This window comes from Megascapheus bottae, chromosome 9, assembly GCF_031878675.1.
Source record: "Megascapheus bottae isolate mThoBot1 chromosome 9, mThoBot2.hap1, whole genome shotgun sequence".
In the NCBI taxonomy this organism is placed as follows: Eukaryota; Metazoa; Chordata; class Mammalia; order Rodentia; family Geomyidae; genus Megascapheus; species Megascapheus bottae.
This window is the reverse complement of record NC_143517.1, coordinates 69088174-69103790: the sequence shown is the minus strand read 5'-3', so window position 1 is coordinate 69103790 and position 15617 is coordinate 69088174. Positions and strand designations below refer to the sequence as shown.

Here is a 15617-nt window from a genome sequence, read left to right as displayed (position 1 = left end):
GCTTCCTGCAGCAGTGCATCCCGGGATCTGTAGTTTCCTGAGGAATCTCTGCCTCCTGCCAGGCAGGCCGCCGCGCAGGCGCACTAGGGAGGGTGCGCTGGTCCCGGCCGGCGCCGCCCCCTGGGCGTGGCCGAGGAACCCTCTCCTGGCTGAGGGATTGGTCCAGGACGGAGAGCAGGAACTGAGCCAGCTTCGAGGGCCGGGTAGAAGGAGGTTCCCTCTGATAAGGGCGGCATTGTCTCCCGGGCGGGAACGCGGGGTCCAGCACCGCCTTTCGGCGGCTCCCTCCGAGTCCTTGAGTGGTGGGGAAGGGGAACCCAGAGCCCTTGGAGGGAGGTGATGGGTGTCCAGGTGGGCTAGGGGAAGGAAGACCCCGGGGAAAAGAGACCCTCTCCCTGTCCTCCGAGGATGATCAGGCTGGGGTCCGGACAGACGGCCTTGGGCTTGAACTCTGGGCCTGGGCGCGGTCCCGGAGCTCGTCAGCTCTAGGCTAATAATGCTCGACCACTTGGAGCCGGGTGGTTTATTGGAGCTAAGAGTCCCTCAGACGTTCCTGCCCGGATTGGCAGGTCTCAGCCTCCGGAGTAGCCGGGACTACAGGTGTGAGCCGCCGGTGCCCGGCCTGATGGGTCTTTCTTCCCTTGTCAGTTGTGGGCTTTTACTCAGGGCCTGTGCACTGTACCTGAGCCGCCTTCTGCTCAAGGCTAGAGCTCCACTGCTTGAGCCACAGAACTATTTACGGTTTGAGAGTGGTTTATTGGATCTAAGACCTGTTTGCAAAGAGACTGCAGAGCTGCAGAATTCAAGGAGCTGCTTGAGATTGTTCTTCCAGAAACCACTAACTGAAAGAGAACTCAGACACCCAGCCAGGTTGGGCTCCCCAGTTAGGATGAAGTGTAGCCAGGTTGTTAAGGCCTTGAGTGCAGGTAGGAGGCCAGGCCCCTGCCCAGTTCACAAGAGAAAGAGTGGCTGCTCGACAGAGAGAGAGAGAGAGAGAGAGAGAGAGAGAGAGAGAGAGAGAGAGAGAGAGAGAGAGAGAGAGAGAGAACAGCTATTAGGGCTGGACTACAGCTCTTTGATTCTTTGCTCAGGCTGGTGCTCAATCACTTGAGCCATACCTCTGGCTGGATAATCAGAGGTAAGAGTCTCTTGCATTTGCCTAGCATCTCACCACAAACCTCACATCTCAGCTTCCTGAGTATCTAATTGCAGGTGTGACCATGGCAGCACCACTGTTCCTCATAGTCTTGAAGTGGCTCAGCCTTTCTAGCTAGTAAGTACGACATAAAGCAGAAGCTCAACAGGTATGGGTGGGGGCATTTGACGCTAGCCAAGGAGTTCTTGGGCCCTCATAGTTCTGATAAAGTGTTCCATGGACCTTCTGGTGCCAGTACTTGCTAGGCAAGCACATTATCACTTAACTCCTTCTTCTTGTACTTTAATTTTCAAACAAGATCGTTTCTGCCACGGCCATCATGTCATTTTCCTAGTTCCGCTTTGTGCATACCTGGGATTGTACAGGTAGGTGCACAGTACTGCATGCACCCTTTTTATTGAGATGGGGCTTCTTGTTCTTTTTGCTGGAACTGGTCTCAACTGTGATACACCTGATACCTACCTCCCACATAACTATGATTTATAGGTTCAAGCCACTACCCCTGGCTTAAAATTGTCCTTTAAGGAGTCTTCAGCTCCCATTTCTTGTATGAGAAGTAGGATGTTTCTTCTCCATTTCTCCCTACTTTATCCTGTTATTCTAAAATAACGTGTGTGTGTGTGTGTGTGTGTGTGTGTGTGTGTGTGTGTGTGTGTTGTGGGACTTGAACTCTGGGTCTAGGCATTGTCTCTGAACTCTTCAGGTAAAGACTAGCGTTACCACTTCCAAGCCATATCACCACTTCTGGTTTTCTGCTGGTAAATTGGAGATAAGAGTCTCATGGAATTTAGTGCCAGGGTTAGCTTTGAACCAGGATTCTCAGGTCTCGGCCTCATGAGTACATAGGATTACAACTGTAAGCCACCGTGCCCGGCTTCTAAAATAACTTTTAAAATGTTCTGAAAGTGCTTCTTGTTACACACACATAATTTGGTGTCAGTAATGATGGACCTCTGTCTTGCTTGGCTTGGCTTCTGTTCCCCAGCAACTCAAGCTGCTGAGACTAAAACTCTCTCTCACCCTGTAAAAATCAACTCTAAATGGATCAAAGAACTCAAAAAAAAAAGACCTGAAACTTCATTAATTTCCTTTCTTTTTTTTTTGCCAGTCCTGGGCCTGAGCATTGTCCTTGGACTTTCTCAAGGCTAGAACTCTTCCACTTGAGCCTTAGCACCACTTCTGGCTTTTTTTTTTTTCTATGTATGTGGTACTGAGGAATCGAACCCGGGTCCTCGTGCAGGCTAGACAAGCACTTTAACCACTAGGCCAAACTCCTGGCCCCTAATTTCCTTTCTTTTTTAACAGTCCTGGGCTTGAGCTCAGGGCCTGAGCACTGTCCTTGGACTTTCTCAAGGCTAGAGCTCTACCACTTGAGCCTCAGCACCACTTTCAGCTTTTTATCTATGTATGTGGTACTGAGGAATCGAAACCGGGTCTTTGTGCATGCTAGGCAAGCACTCTACCACTAGGCCAAACTCCCAGCCTCTTCACTCATCCTCTTACCAAAACAACTTCCAGAAGTTTCATTGCTGTTCATAGTTTTACTCTACTTCAACCATATTGATACTCTTTCATCTTTTTCTTTCTTTTTGTTTGGCTGGTGCTGCAGCTTAAACTCAAGGGTGTTGTCCCCGAGCCACAGCACCACTTCTGGCATTTTCTGTGTATGTGCTACTGAGGAATCAAACCCAGGGCTTCATGCATGTACTCTACCGTCCAGCCCTCTTTCATCCTTTTTGTAAGCCCAAACCCTCCCACTAATACAGGCCAAACATTGACTCTGTTTCTCTTTCCCCATCCTCCTACTGATCAACAGCTTATATTGAGAGTCTTTGTAATGTTTTTATATGTATTTGCAATTTATTTCAAAATTAGTCCTTCAAAATCATTCCCTTCCGCATTCCACTTTTCCTAAGTAATCCCTTGGATTCATGTTCTGTTTATCCAAACACATATGTAACCTTCTGGAATGTTAACTTAGTTTTCCTTTGGAATACATACCCAGTAGCAGTATGGTGAGATCATAAGGAATATCTACTTTTAATTTTCTTTTTGTGTGGGTTGTACAGTTATGGGACTTGAATTCAGGGCCTGAGCACTTTTTGAATGGCTAGCACTATACCACTTTGTGCTACAACTCCACTTCCTGTTTTTGAGTGGTTAATTGAACTGTTTCTCAGGGACTTTTCTGCCTGTCTATTTTTAATCTTTTACGAAACCTCTATACTGCCAGGTGCAGGTGACTTATGCTTGTAATCCTGGCTACTCAGGAGGCCGAGATCCGAGGATCTCGGTTCAAAGCCAGCTGGGTCATGAAAGTCCTGTGTGACTTTTATCATCAATTAACCACCAGAAAACCGGAAGTGGCACTGTGGCACTTGTGTTAGAGTGTTAGCCTTGAGCAGAAGAGCTCAGGGTCAGAGCCCAGGCCCAGAGTTCAAGCCCCACAACCAAGAACAACAAAAAAAGAAACCTGTATACTGCTTTCCAATAGTGGTTACTTTGGTATACATTCCCATTGACAGTGTATGAAGATTTCTTTTTCCCTGCATCCTTGCCAACATTTACTTTTAATGTACTGATACTGGGGCTTGTACTCAGGGCCTCATACCCTTTAAACCTACTATAAGAGGTGGGCACTGGTGGCTCATATTCATGATCCTACCTATTCAGGAGGCTAAGATCTAAGGATTGTGTGGTTCAAACCCAGCCCAGGAAGGAAAGTCCATGAGACTCTTATCTCCAGTTAACCACTGGAACAGCCAGAAATGGAACTGTGGCCTGAATAGTAGAATACTAGCTTTGAGGACAAAAGCTCAGGAACAGCACACAGCCCTGAATTCAAACCCCAGGATATATGCCCTCACTTGCTCTCCTCTTCTCTCACCCTCCTCACCCACCTTCCCTACCCTCCCTTCTCTACTACAAGAAAACCAGTCTGTTATAGGCATAAGTAAATATTTTCTGAACAACATCTCAGTTGCCTAGATAATAACAAGAATTAATAAATGGGACTACATCAAATTAAGACATTTCTTCATAGCAAAAGAAACAGAAGTGAGCCTGGCAGTGGTGGCTCATACCTGTAATCCTAGCTATGCAGAAGACGGAGATCTGAGGATTACAGTTTGAAGTCAGCCCGGGCAGCAAAGTCTGTGAAGCTTTTTCTTTCCCCTCAGTTGTGGGGCCTTGAACTCTGGGCCTGGGCACTGTCCCTGAGCTGAGCCATGACCCCACTTCCTGTTTTCTAGAGGTTAATTGGAGATAAGAGTCTCAGGTCCTTTTGTGCCTGAGTTGGCTTTGAGCCTGGATCCTCAGATCTGAGCCTCCTGGGTAGTTAGGATTACAGGCTTTAGCTACCACGCTTGGCTAAGTCTGTGAAACTCTTATCTCCAATAAACTACTCAGAAAAAAACAGAAATAGGGCCGGGAGAGTAGTCCGGTAGTAGAGTGCTCACCTAGCATGCATGGAGCCCTGGGTTTGAATATTTGGTACCACATACTCAGAAAAGGTTGGAAGTGGTGCTGTGGCTCAAGTGGCAGACAGCTAGCCTTGAGCAAAATGTGTCCAAGGACAGTGCTCAGGCCCTGATTTCAAGCCCCAGCACTGGCAAAAAAAAAAAAAAAAAGCCAGAAATGGTGCTGGTGCTGTAGTTGGTAGAGTGCTAGACTTGAGCAAAAGTAGCTCAGGCCAGACGCAGTGGCTCACACTTGTATTCCTAGCTACTCAGGAGGCTAAAATCTGAGAATCACAGTTCAAAGCCAGCCTGGATGCTAAAGACCCTGAGACTCTAATTAATCACTAGAAAAGGAGAAGTGGGGCTGAGGTGGTAGCCTTGAGCTGAAGAGCTCAAGGGTAGTGACCAGACCCCAGAGTTCAAGCCCCGTGACTCAAAAGAAAAAAAAAAAGAACCTCAGTGACAGCACCCAAGTCCTGAGTCCAAGGCCCAAGACAGACCAAAAAAAAAAGAGAAGTTTGGCCTAGTGGTAGAGTGCTTGCCTAGCATGCACAAAGACTTGAGAAAGTCCAAGGACAGGGCTCAGACCCTCAATTTGTATATTAAAATGGTAAAATAACCATTATAAGGACTAAGTAATAAAAAAAAATCAGAAGTGGAGGTGTGACTCAAGTGGTAAAGCACCATCTTGAGCCAAAGATGATAAAACAAGTGCTTGAGCAAAGCCATTGCCAGTGGCTCACACCTCTAATCCTAGCTACTCAGGAGGTTGAAATCTTGAGAATCAAGGTTCAAAGCCATCTTGGACACTAAAGTCTGTGAGACCCTTCTCTCCAACTGACCACCAGAAAAACCAGAAGTGGCTCTGAAGAGCTCAGGGACAGCGCTCAGGCCCAAGCCCCACAACAGACAGAAAAAAGAAAAAGGAAAAAAAAAATAAAAGAGCATGAACAAACTGGGAATGTGTTTGTGTTTAGTGGTAGAATGTTTGCCTAGCATGCATAAACCCCTGGGTTTGAGTTCTTAGTACCACATGAACAGAAAAAGCCAAGAAGGGCTCTGTGACTGAAGTGGTACAGTGATAGCCTTGAACAAAAGAAGCTCAGGGAGGGGCCAGGAGTTTGGCCTAGTGGTAGAGTGCTTGCCTAGCTTGCATGAAGACCCAGGTTCTATTCCTTGGTACCACATACATAGAAAAAAAAACAGAAATGATGCTGTGGCTCAAGTGGTAGAGTGCTAGTCTTGAAGAAAAGGCCCAGACAGTGCTCAGGCCCTGAGTTCAAGCCCCAGGACTGGGGAAAAAAAAAAAAAAAAAAAAGCAGCAGCCCAGGGACAGTGCCCACATTGTGAGTTCAAGCCCCAGGAATGGAAAAAAGCATGAGGTCAAGCTCCAATAACTATACACACACACAAAGAGAGGAGAGAGGAGAGAGAGAGAGAGAGAGAGGGAGAGAGAGACAGAGAGAGACAGAGAGAACGCACAGGACTTATGAAAACAAAGAACAGAGCTTAAATGCTGTATGGGGTCAGGTTGAGTCTGCAGAGGGTCAAACTTGGACTCTATAGACTTCCGTTTGGCACTCATGGCCACAACTCAGCAGCAAAGTCCAAACTGCTGGGGAAGGCAGGTGTTTAGTTTGACATCCAACTAGAGAAACATGCTTGCAGAGTTGCTTTAGTCCTTTTGTTTGGATGTACTAGGTTTTTGTTCAGACCCTCCAGATTGCCAAATTGGTAGGTATTCTATCTCAACTACACCCCTAGCTGCTCCCCACCACTTTGTGTGCCTGTCCTAGGGTTGAACATGGCCTGAGCAATGTGTATGAGTTTTTGTTCAAGGCTAGCTTTCTACCATTCGGCCATAACTCCACTTCTTTTTTCTTGGTAGTTAATTGGAATTCCACAGGCTTCCCTGCCTTGGCTGGCTTCAAACCTCAAACTCCTGGACAATTAGGATTATGGGTGTGTAATCCACTCACACCCAGCAGCTGTTCTTTTTCTTTTTTGGGGGGGGGGGGGACTTGGACTCAGGGCCTGGGTCTGTCTCTGAGCCTCTTTGTGCCCAAAGCTAGTGCTCTTCTACTTGAGCCACTTATGGTATAGGGCTTGTTCTTGACCTAGATGCTGTCCCTGAGCTCTTCAGCTCAAGGGTATCACCCTACCCTTGAGCCAAGCCCCACTTCCCGTTTTCTAAAGGTTAATTGGAGACGAGTCTCAGGTCCTTTTGTGCCCAGGCTGGCTTTGAACCTAAATCCTCAGATCTGAACCTCTTGAGTAGGTAGGATTATAGGCGTGAGCCACCGCGCCCCATCCACCCGGCTGGGCTGTTGTTTTGTTTTATAGGTCATGGGGCTTGAACTCTGGGCCTGGGAGCTGTCCCTAAGCTCTTGGAGACACAGCACCATTTCCGGTTTTCTGGTGATTAATTGGATCTAAGAGTCTCATGAAGTCAGGCGCCAGTGGCTCACGCCTGTAATCCTAGCTACTCTGGAGGGTGAGATCTGAGGACCAAGGTTCAAAGCCAGCCCAAGCACAAAAGTCTGCGAGACTCTTATCTCCAATTAACCATTAGAAAACTGGAAGTGGCACTATGGCTCTAAGTGGTAGCATGCCAGCCTTTTGCTGGGACAGTGCCCAGGACCAGAGTTCAAGCCCCATGACTGAGCTGGCTTTGAATCATGATCCTCAAATTTCAGCCTTCTGGGTGAGCTACTGGTGCCCAGCTAAGAAGTTATTCTTATGCCAGTCCTGGGGCTTGAATTCAAGGCCTAGACAGTGTCCCTCAGCTTTTTTGCTTAAGGCTGACACTCTACCACTTGAGACACAGCTCCACATCCTGCTTTTTGGTGATTAATTGGAGATGAGTCTTTAGTCTTTCTTTCTGTGGTTGGCTTCAAACTTCAACTGTCAAGATCATAGCCTCCTGAGTAGCTACAGGCATGAAGCAAGTAGCTTTTCATAGCTGTGATGCAAACCCTTTCACTTGTCATGCCTTTTAAGATTCTGTTCATGCTCACCCACTTTTCTTGGAAAGGAAGTTCCTTCTTCCCAACCTCATATACTAAACCTATACCTCATATACTGAAATCTATTAACAATTAGGAAAAACATATACTAAATAAAATTTATTTCAAAATTGGGAAAAAAAGAAACCACATGCTTATAATCCAGACCCTCAGTTAGGAGCCTGCTACATATGTAGTGGGGCTTTGCACAGGCACCAGTTGGAACACCTGCTATATGAGGGCTCAGTCCTGTAGTTTGCGCTCACATTTCTTTTCCAGCTCTACCACTTCTTTCAGGACGAGGGCCACACTGTACCGAAGTTCCTGGAACTTAGCTGTGGGGACCTCCAAGCGGTAGGTGGATCCATCTGATAGCTTCAGCTGCATCATCACACTTGGCTGCAGGGAGCGGGACAGAGCACTGGTGGAGATTGCCACATCCACCCGCCATCGGAAACTGCAAATGTGGGGTAGCCAGGCTCCTTGCTGCCAGGCCACAGAGTCCAGAAGGGGCCTCTGACCCCCATATACCACACTGGCCAAGTCTCCAACCAGGTCTGAGGGAAAACCCAGATCCTGGAGCTGGTCTTTGAAGATGTCAACCTTCAGACTAGTGGTGGGCAACCGGAGGGCTTGCTGAAGTACTGTGTATGTGCCTGCAAGTAGGATACCCAGCCGGTCCTCTGGTAAGTGGGCACTGGCACTAAGTCGCTGTACAGCTTCTCGACTGTCCTCTCCCTGTAGGCTGCAGACTACAAGCTTCAACAACTTTTTGAATGTGCTTCTGTCCAGGTCCTCCAGGACCCGGGTCATTGCTGCTACTTCTGGAGGCAGCTGGGTCCCCAAAAAACTGGCCTGGCCAATGTTACTGTCAGCTGGATGATGCAGGTATGGAGCTGCAGCCCCCAAGGCAGACATCCTGCTTCCTCTTCCTTGATCAGATCACGGTGTAAGTTGCAAGTGCAGCTGCCTGGAGCAGGTAAAAGAAAAGGCCGGTGATTCCCATCCCTAGGTGTCAAAGGCCAGGAGAGAGATTCATGTGATCTTTACTCTCAATAACAGAAAGTGTGACGAATGCCAGGGAAGTAGCAATCTGAATCCCGGTAAGAGGGGAGACTTCCTAGATGAACAGGGAAGAGAACCAAGAAGCAGGAACATGCGCACGAGTCCTCTAAGTAAAATGAACTATGCAAGGTCGAGTGAGGTGGGTGGGCACAGTAAAACAGCAGCTGAGACTCCTTTACTACCGAAGCCGGAATCCTCACAATACCTCTGCAAAAGCTAATGGTTCTTACCTTAGAGACAAGGCAACTCAGGATGTAAATACCACCAAGCCAAGGGTCTGCTAGACCCTGTCCCCTCAGGGGCTCCCCGTCCACTGCCTGCCAGAGGTCACGAAGCCCTGGGTAACTCGCGCGGCACGCAAACAGGAGTGACGCCGTCTGCAGGGCAGCAGGGCCCCTGTCCGCGCGCGGGATGCGGACCGGGGTGCCTCGCCGCGTCGGGAGCTCCCCCCCGGCAGCCCGCAGCCCAGGCGCCGCCCCACTTCCAGCGAGCCCGTTCGCACCGGGAAAGACCCCGCCACACACCCTGCGGGACCCCGCCTGCCGCGCGCCCTTCCTGCGTCCCGCACCTGGAGCCAGAGGTCCTCCGAGCGTCGGCGGCCGGAAGTGGGGCTGGCCCCCGGAAGTGCCCCTCTAGGACGCCGGGAGGGCCGCCCTCTGCGGTGCTGGGCCCCTGGAGCCAGAGGTCCTCCGAGCGACGGCGGCCGGAAGTGGGGCTGGCCCCCGGAAGTGCCCCTCTGGGAGGATCGCCCTCTGCGGTGCCTGGCCCCTGGAGCCAGAGGTCCTCCGAGCGGCGCCGCGCTGGCCCCCCGCCCCGGCCCCAGGCTGCCCAGGACGAGCCGGACGGCCCCGGAGGACCGAAGTCCTGAGTTGTTTTTAAGTCTTGTCGACTCCGGGCTCCTGAGCTCCGACGCGGCGCCACTTGGCGGAGTTCCGGGTGACCTGGGATGAGGCTCAGCCTGGTGCCCGTGGCTGGGATCCAGCAGTGAGCCCCTGCTCCAGCGGGGCGCTTATTTTTTAACATCTTCCCTTGGTGAAGCAGTACACCAACCACTGGCCTAGGACCCATCTTACTCTGGTCCAACACACTGCAACCCAGAGCAAAGAATGCTCGTAATAGCCATTTTAATATCCAAAGCAGCACAACACAAACACTCCCTATCAACAATATAGCCTTAAAATGAAAGGGAACCGACTGTTGTTCCCCAGAACGTAAAGAAACCAAGCTGGGCACTGACCTCTCACCCCTGAAATTACAGCTTCTCAGAAGCTGAGATTCTGAGGATCAAGGTTCAAAGCCAGCCTGGGCACAAAAGTTCATGAGACTCTTCTATCCAGTTAACCAGCAAATGACAGAGTGGCAATGTGACTCAGTAGGTAGAGCACTAGCCTTGAGCAAACAAACCAACCTAAAAAAGGAGATGGGGCGGGTGCGGTGGCTCCCACCTATAACCCCAGCTACTCAGGAGGCCGAAATCTGAGGCTCTCAGATCAAAGCCAACCTCAGCACTAAAGTCCATGAGACTCTTATCTCCAGTTAACCACTAGAAACTCTTCAGCTCGAGGCCACCTCCCTACCCTTGCGCCAAGCCCCACTCTCCATTTTCTCGAGGTTAATTGGAGATAAGAGTGTCACATTCTTTAGTGCTTGGGCTGGCTTTGAACTGCAGCTCTCAGATTTCAGCCTCCTGAGTCGCTAGGATTACAGGCATGAGCCACTGCACCTGGGGGATCGTGGTTCAGAGCCAGCCAGGACATGAAAATCCATGAGACTCATCTCTTATTAACCATCAGAAAACCAGAAGTGATACTGTGTCTCCAAGTGGTGCAGCTCTAGCCTTGAGGAGCTCAGGAACAGAACCCAGGCCTTAGTCATAACTTAATTGTCAACTACTACTGTTTTGTTTTGCATATTTTTACTTAAATAACCCCCCCCAAAAAAGAATTTTTTCCCTCTTTTCTCCATGATGGGCAGGAATGCCAACCTGGGCCCACTGACCTAGGGTTATTCCTAACTACCATCACCTTTTCCCTGCCTACATTCCATGTGCTACCTAACCTGGAGGTTCTTTTCCTGGTGCCTTCCCACCCATACTGGAACCATAGCTTTTCCAATGCTTTATAACCCAGGGCAGCTAGAGGGCTTTAAACACACACACACACACACACACACACACACACACGCGCGCGCACGCGCATGTCTCAAGGCTGGTTCAATGTGCAAAGCTCTGGGTTCTACAACCACCTGAAAACAAAGCAAAGTAATATAGCAATATAAAACAACCTGGGCATCACTGGCTTGCACCTGTAATCTTAGCTACTCAAGAGGCTGAAATCTCAGGATCTCCATTCAAAGCCAGCCAGAACGAGAAAGTTAATGATACTATCTCCAGTTAATCACTAAAAAGCAAGAAGCCAGAAGTAGAGCTTTGGCTGTGGTAGAATAACCTTGTGCAAGAAAAGCTCAGGGACAGGGTCAGGGGTGTGGCCTAGTGGTAGAGTGCTTGCCCACCATGCATAAAGACCTGGATTCGATTCCTCAGTACCAAATACATAGAAAAAAGCCGGAAATGGTGCCGTGGCTTAAGTGATACAGCTCTAGCTTTGAGAAAGCCCAAAGACAGTGCTCCATCCCTGAGTTCAAGTCCCAGGACTGGCAAAGAAAAAAAAAGCTCAGGAGCATTGCTGAGGGTCCTGACTTCAAGCCCAGGGGCAGCAAACTAAACAAAAAAAACCCACAAAAACAAAACCAAGAGAGCAATGATGGTTTCTATGACCTTCTCCCCCAAGTTAAGTGCAAAACCTCAAATGGAGCCCACAGGGTTTGGTCCCATCTCCAGGATCATCTGTGCATCTCCTTGAACCCGACTACACTGTATCATGGAGAACTCTGCCATACCATGCCAAAGTTCAAGCTGCTATATGGCAGCTACCTCAGAGAGGTCTCCCAAACTTCAGATTTGCTGTCATTTTTCTGTGGCAAACTCTGATTCACTGCACCCTCTAATTTCGTGTCCACAGGGTGTCCACAAAGGTTGAGGACTATGTGCCCTATGAGAGGAGCCCTGGCTCTTACCCAAAAATAGCTATTCAGAGCCAGGCGTGGTGGCTCATACCTGTAATCCTAGCTACTCAGAGGCTGAGATCAGAGGATCACAGTTTAAAGCTAGCCTGGGCACTAAAGTCCATGAGACTCTTATCTTTAACCACCAGAAAAATGGAAGTGGCTATGTGGCTCAAGGGATAGGGTGGTAGCCTTGAGCTGAAAAGCTTGGGGACAACTCCCAGGCCCAGAGTTCAGGTCTCATGACTAACCAAAAAAATATATATATATATATTCATATATATATTCAGTAGTTGCTAATAAATACATGGTAAATAAACTGGGAGTTTCTTTTGGTTCCTGGGTAGAAAATGCATTCAGAGTGAGAACACCAGATGGAAGTACAGGCAGCTAACCTGGAATCCAGCCTTGAAGGATAGCTGACATTGCATGCTCCTCTACAGTGGTGTTGGGCAGGTATTCTAAAGCAGCGGTGCAGGTGGGCACTGATCAGACCTCTGACCCAGTCTCGTCACTTGCCTAATCTCTGCAAAAGTGAGTGTGTGCCAGTAAAAAAAAAAATGGTCAAATAAGGCAGATACTGGTAACTCACGACTGTAATCCTAGCTCAGGAACATGAGATGAAGATTGTGGTTCAAAGCCAGCTCAGGTAGGAAAGGCCATGAAACATCTATATAAAACTAATTACCTAAAAAACAGATTATATGAAATTAATCACTCTGAGCTGTGGCTCAAAGTAATAGAACACTGGCCTTGAACACAAAAATGTAGGGACAGTGCCCAGGAATTGAGGTCAAGTTACATGACCAAAAAAGAAAAGTCATACAGGGCTGGGAGTTTGGCCTAGTAGTAGAATGCTTGTCTAGCATGCACAAAGACCTAGGTTTGATACCTTTGTACCACATACATAGAAAAAGCTGGAAGTGGCACTGTGGCTCAAGTGATAGAGCACCAGCCTTGAGAAAGGCTAAGGACAGTGACTAGGCCTTGAGTTCAAGCCTCGGGGCTGGCAAAAAATAAATTCAGAAAATAAAGAAAGCAAAAACAATCCATCATACCGGACTCTAGTAGATCACATCTATAATCCTGGCTACTCAGGAGGCGGAGATCTGAGGATTGCAGCTCAAAGCCACTCTGGGCAGGAAAATCTGAGACTCCTATCTCCCATTAACTACCAGAAAACCGGACTTAGCCCTGTGGCTCAAATGGTAGAGCGATATCCTTGAGCTGATGAGCTCAGAGACAGCGCCCAGGACCAGAGTTCAAGCCCCTCAACGGACAGAAAAAAGACAAAAAACAAAAGTCCATCATGAGTGGCTGTTATTCTAGCTATTGAGAAGACCTGAGGATTGAAGTTTACAGCCAGAATAGACAGACAAATCTGACTCTTTAATCTGATGTTCACTTAACCAGAAAGGCAGGTGGCTCACATTGGTAACCTTGGCTACTCAGGAGGCTGAGGATCATGGTTTGAACCCAGCACAGGCAGGAATTCCATGAAACTCCTATCTCCAATTAGTTACCAAAGACCTAGAAGTAGAACTGTAGAATTATAGAGCAAAAATCTTAGGGACAGCGCCCATGCCCAGGACTCACACCATCTACAACAATATATATGTATATAAAAAAGAATATGTATGTATATATGCATATGTATATATTCCTGTGCATACATATATGCATATGCAAATGTATGTTGCTACACATGAATAGTCATTCAGCAGTTGCTTAGTAAATGCTTGGTAAATAAACCCTGGTACCAACACATACCAAAGAAAAGGGGTTAAGTGACCCCTAATCTTGGAATAAGATAAAAAAAGATGTGATATATGTTTATACACATACAAATGTGATTTTTTTAAAAAAAATTTGCCAATCCTGGGGCTTAAACTCAGGGCTAGGGCACTGGTTTTGAGCTTTCTCAAGGCTGGTGCTCTACCACTTGAGTCACAGTATCACTTCAGGCTTTTTTTGTGGTGAAACTGAGGCATCAAACCCAGGGCTTCATTCATGCTAGGTAACCACATGATCACTAGGCTACACTCCCAGCTCACATATGAGATTCTAACTACAGAACTCGTTTAAGAGAAGAGGAAAGGAACACAGAAAATGTATGAGTGTGAATAATATTCTTGTTGTTGTTGTGGGGCTTGTACTCTGGGCCTCGACACTGTCCCTGAGCTTTTGTGTTTAAGGCTAGTGATGTACCACTTTGAGGCACAGCACTGTTTCCTGGAGGTAAGAGTCCTACAGGCAAGACACTACCGGCTCACACTTATATTCCTAGCTACACAGGAGACTGAGATTTGAGGATCAGAGTTCAAAGTCAGCCCGGGAAGGAAAGTCTGTTAAGACTCCTATTTCTAATTAACCACCAGAAAACTAGAAGCTGTGCTGTGGCTCAGGAGGTAAAGTGCTATCCTTAAGCAAGTGAGTTCAGGAACAGCACCCACACCAGGTGTAATCTCAGACTTTTATTTATTTATTTTGCCAGTCATGAGGCTTGAACCCTGGGCCTGGGCACTGTCCTTGGGCTTTCTCAAGGCCACTTGAGCCACAACGCCACTTTCAGTTTTTTCTGTGTATGTGGTACTGAGTAATTGAACCCAGGGCTTCATGCATACTAGGAGAGCACTGTACTACTAGGCTATGCTTCCGACCAAAAGTCTTAGATTTTAAACCATAACTCTAGACAATAGCCACCAACACCTGGCTAAAAATACATTTTAAGGCCAGGAGTATGGCCTAGTGGTAGCGTGATCACCTAACAGGCATGAAACCCTGGATTTGATTCCTCAGAACCAAATATAGAAAAAAACAGCCCTGGGGCTTGAACTTGGGGCCTGAGCATTGTCCTTGGATACATTTTGCTCAAGTACTCTACCACTTGAGCTAGAGTGCCACATCTAGCTTTTTCTCTGTATGTGATATTGAGGAGGGGGCTCCTGGCCCCCCTACTGAAATTATTTTCAAAGGGATAAACTGACTGGAATATATTTGTATGCATGTGGAGATATCAAAATGAAATGAAATCCCCCTGGTAAAAATGGTAAATGCTTAAAAAAAGAGCTAGGGCTGGGAGTTTGGCTAAATGCTAGAGTGCTTGCCTAGCATGCATGAAGACCCAGGTTTGATTCCTCGTACCACATACATAGAAAAATGCCAGAAGTGGTGGTAAGGCTCAAGTGGTAGAGTTCTAGCCTTGAGAAAATCCAAGGACAGTGCTCAGGCCCCGAGTTTAAGCCCAGGACTGGCAAAAAAAAAAAAAAAAAAAAAAGCTAGACACTCAGGAGGCTGAAAAACAAAGAGACTGGAGGTGTAGCTCAAGTTGTAAGAGTGACAGCAATACATTTCCTTTTAGACAGTGTTGCCCCCTCCCTCACTCTCTCCCAGATTTTTCCCTCCCAAAAACCATTTCCAAACTGGTGTCTAGTGATTGTCATTGCTGAACTGGTTAACCCTTTGTTCCACTGTTCCTGTGCTTCCCTTTCTCCCTCCCAAATCAGATAAACTTATTATACCCATGACAAAGGGTACAGAAATGTAAAAAAGTGACATAAACTCCATACATTTCACTTCCAAACACTATTGTAAATAATTCCTTATTGTTCTCCCTGTTTTCTGTGTAGGTTTTTGGGTTTGAACTCGGTGCTGTCCCTGAGCTTTTTGCTCAGGCCTAGTGCTTTACCACTTTAAACCACAACTCTACCTCCATCTCTCCCTCCCCCTCTTTTGTGCCATTCCTAGGGCTTAGGCACTGTCCTTGAATTTTCTCTCAAGGGTAGCACTCTACCTACCACTTGAGCCATAGCACCACTTCCAGCTTTTTCATGTTGTATGGCAGGGAGGAATGGAACCAGAGTCTACGTG

The 15617-nt window shown here is 47.7% G+C and overlaps 1 protein-coding gene across 4 annotated transcripts; it reads right to left on the bottom strand.

The window, feature by feature from the left end:
• Positions 1 to 7724: 7724 nt before the first annotated feature.
• Commd5 (COMM domain containing 5) lies at positions 7725 to 9323 on the bottom strand. Of its 4 annotated transcripts, none has more exons than XM_090339636.1 (2): positions 9253 to 9323; positions 7725 to 8589 (listed from the first exon to the last, which is right to left on the bottom strand). In XM_090339636.1, the coding sequence occupies exon 2, from the start codon at positions 8535 to 8537 to the stop codon at positions 7863 to 7865; it is 675 nt and encodes a 224-aa protein (XP_090195762.1). In that variant the 5' UTR covers positions 8538 to 8589; positions 9253 to 9323; the 3' UTR covers positions 7725 to 7862. The 4 variants fall into 4 exon arrangements, with proteins under 4 accessions (XP_090195762.1, XP_090195761.1, XP_090195763.1 ...); XM_090339635.1 differs by having other exon boundaries at positions 7725 to 8627; positions 9253 to 9305; XM_090339637.1 differs by having other exon boundaries at positions 9209 to 9265.
• Between the last annotated feature and the right edge of the window lie 6294 nt (positions 9324 to 15617).

Excerpts from the sequence above, each read along its gene's own strand:
- Commd5 (XM_090339636.1), bottom strand. The coding sequence starts at position 8,537 with ATGTCTGCCTTGGGGGCTGCAGCTCCATACCTGCATCATCCAGCTGAC.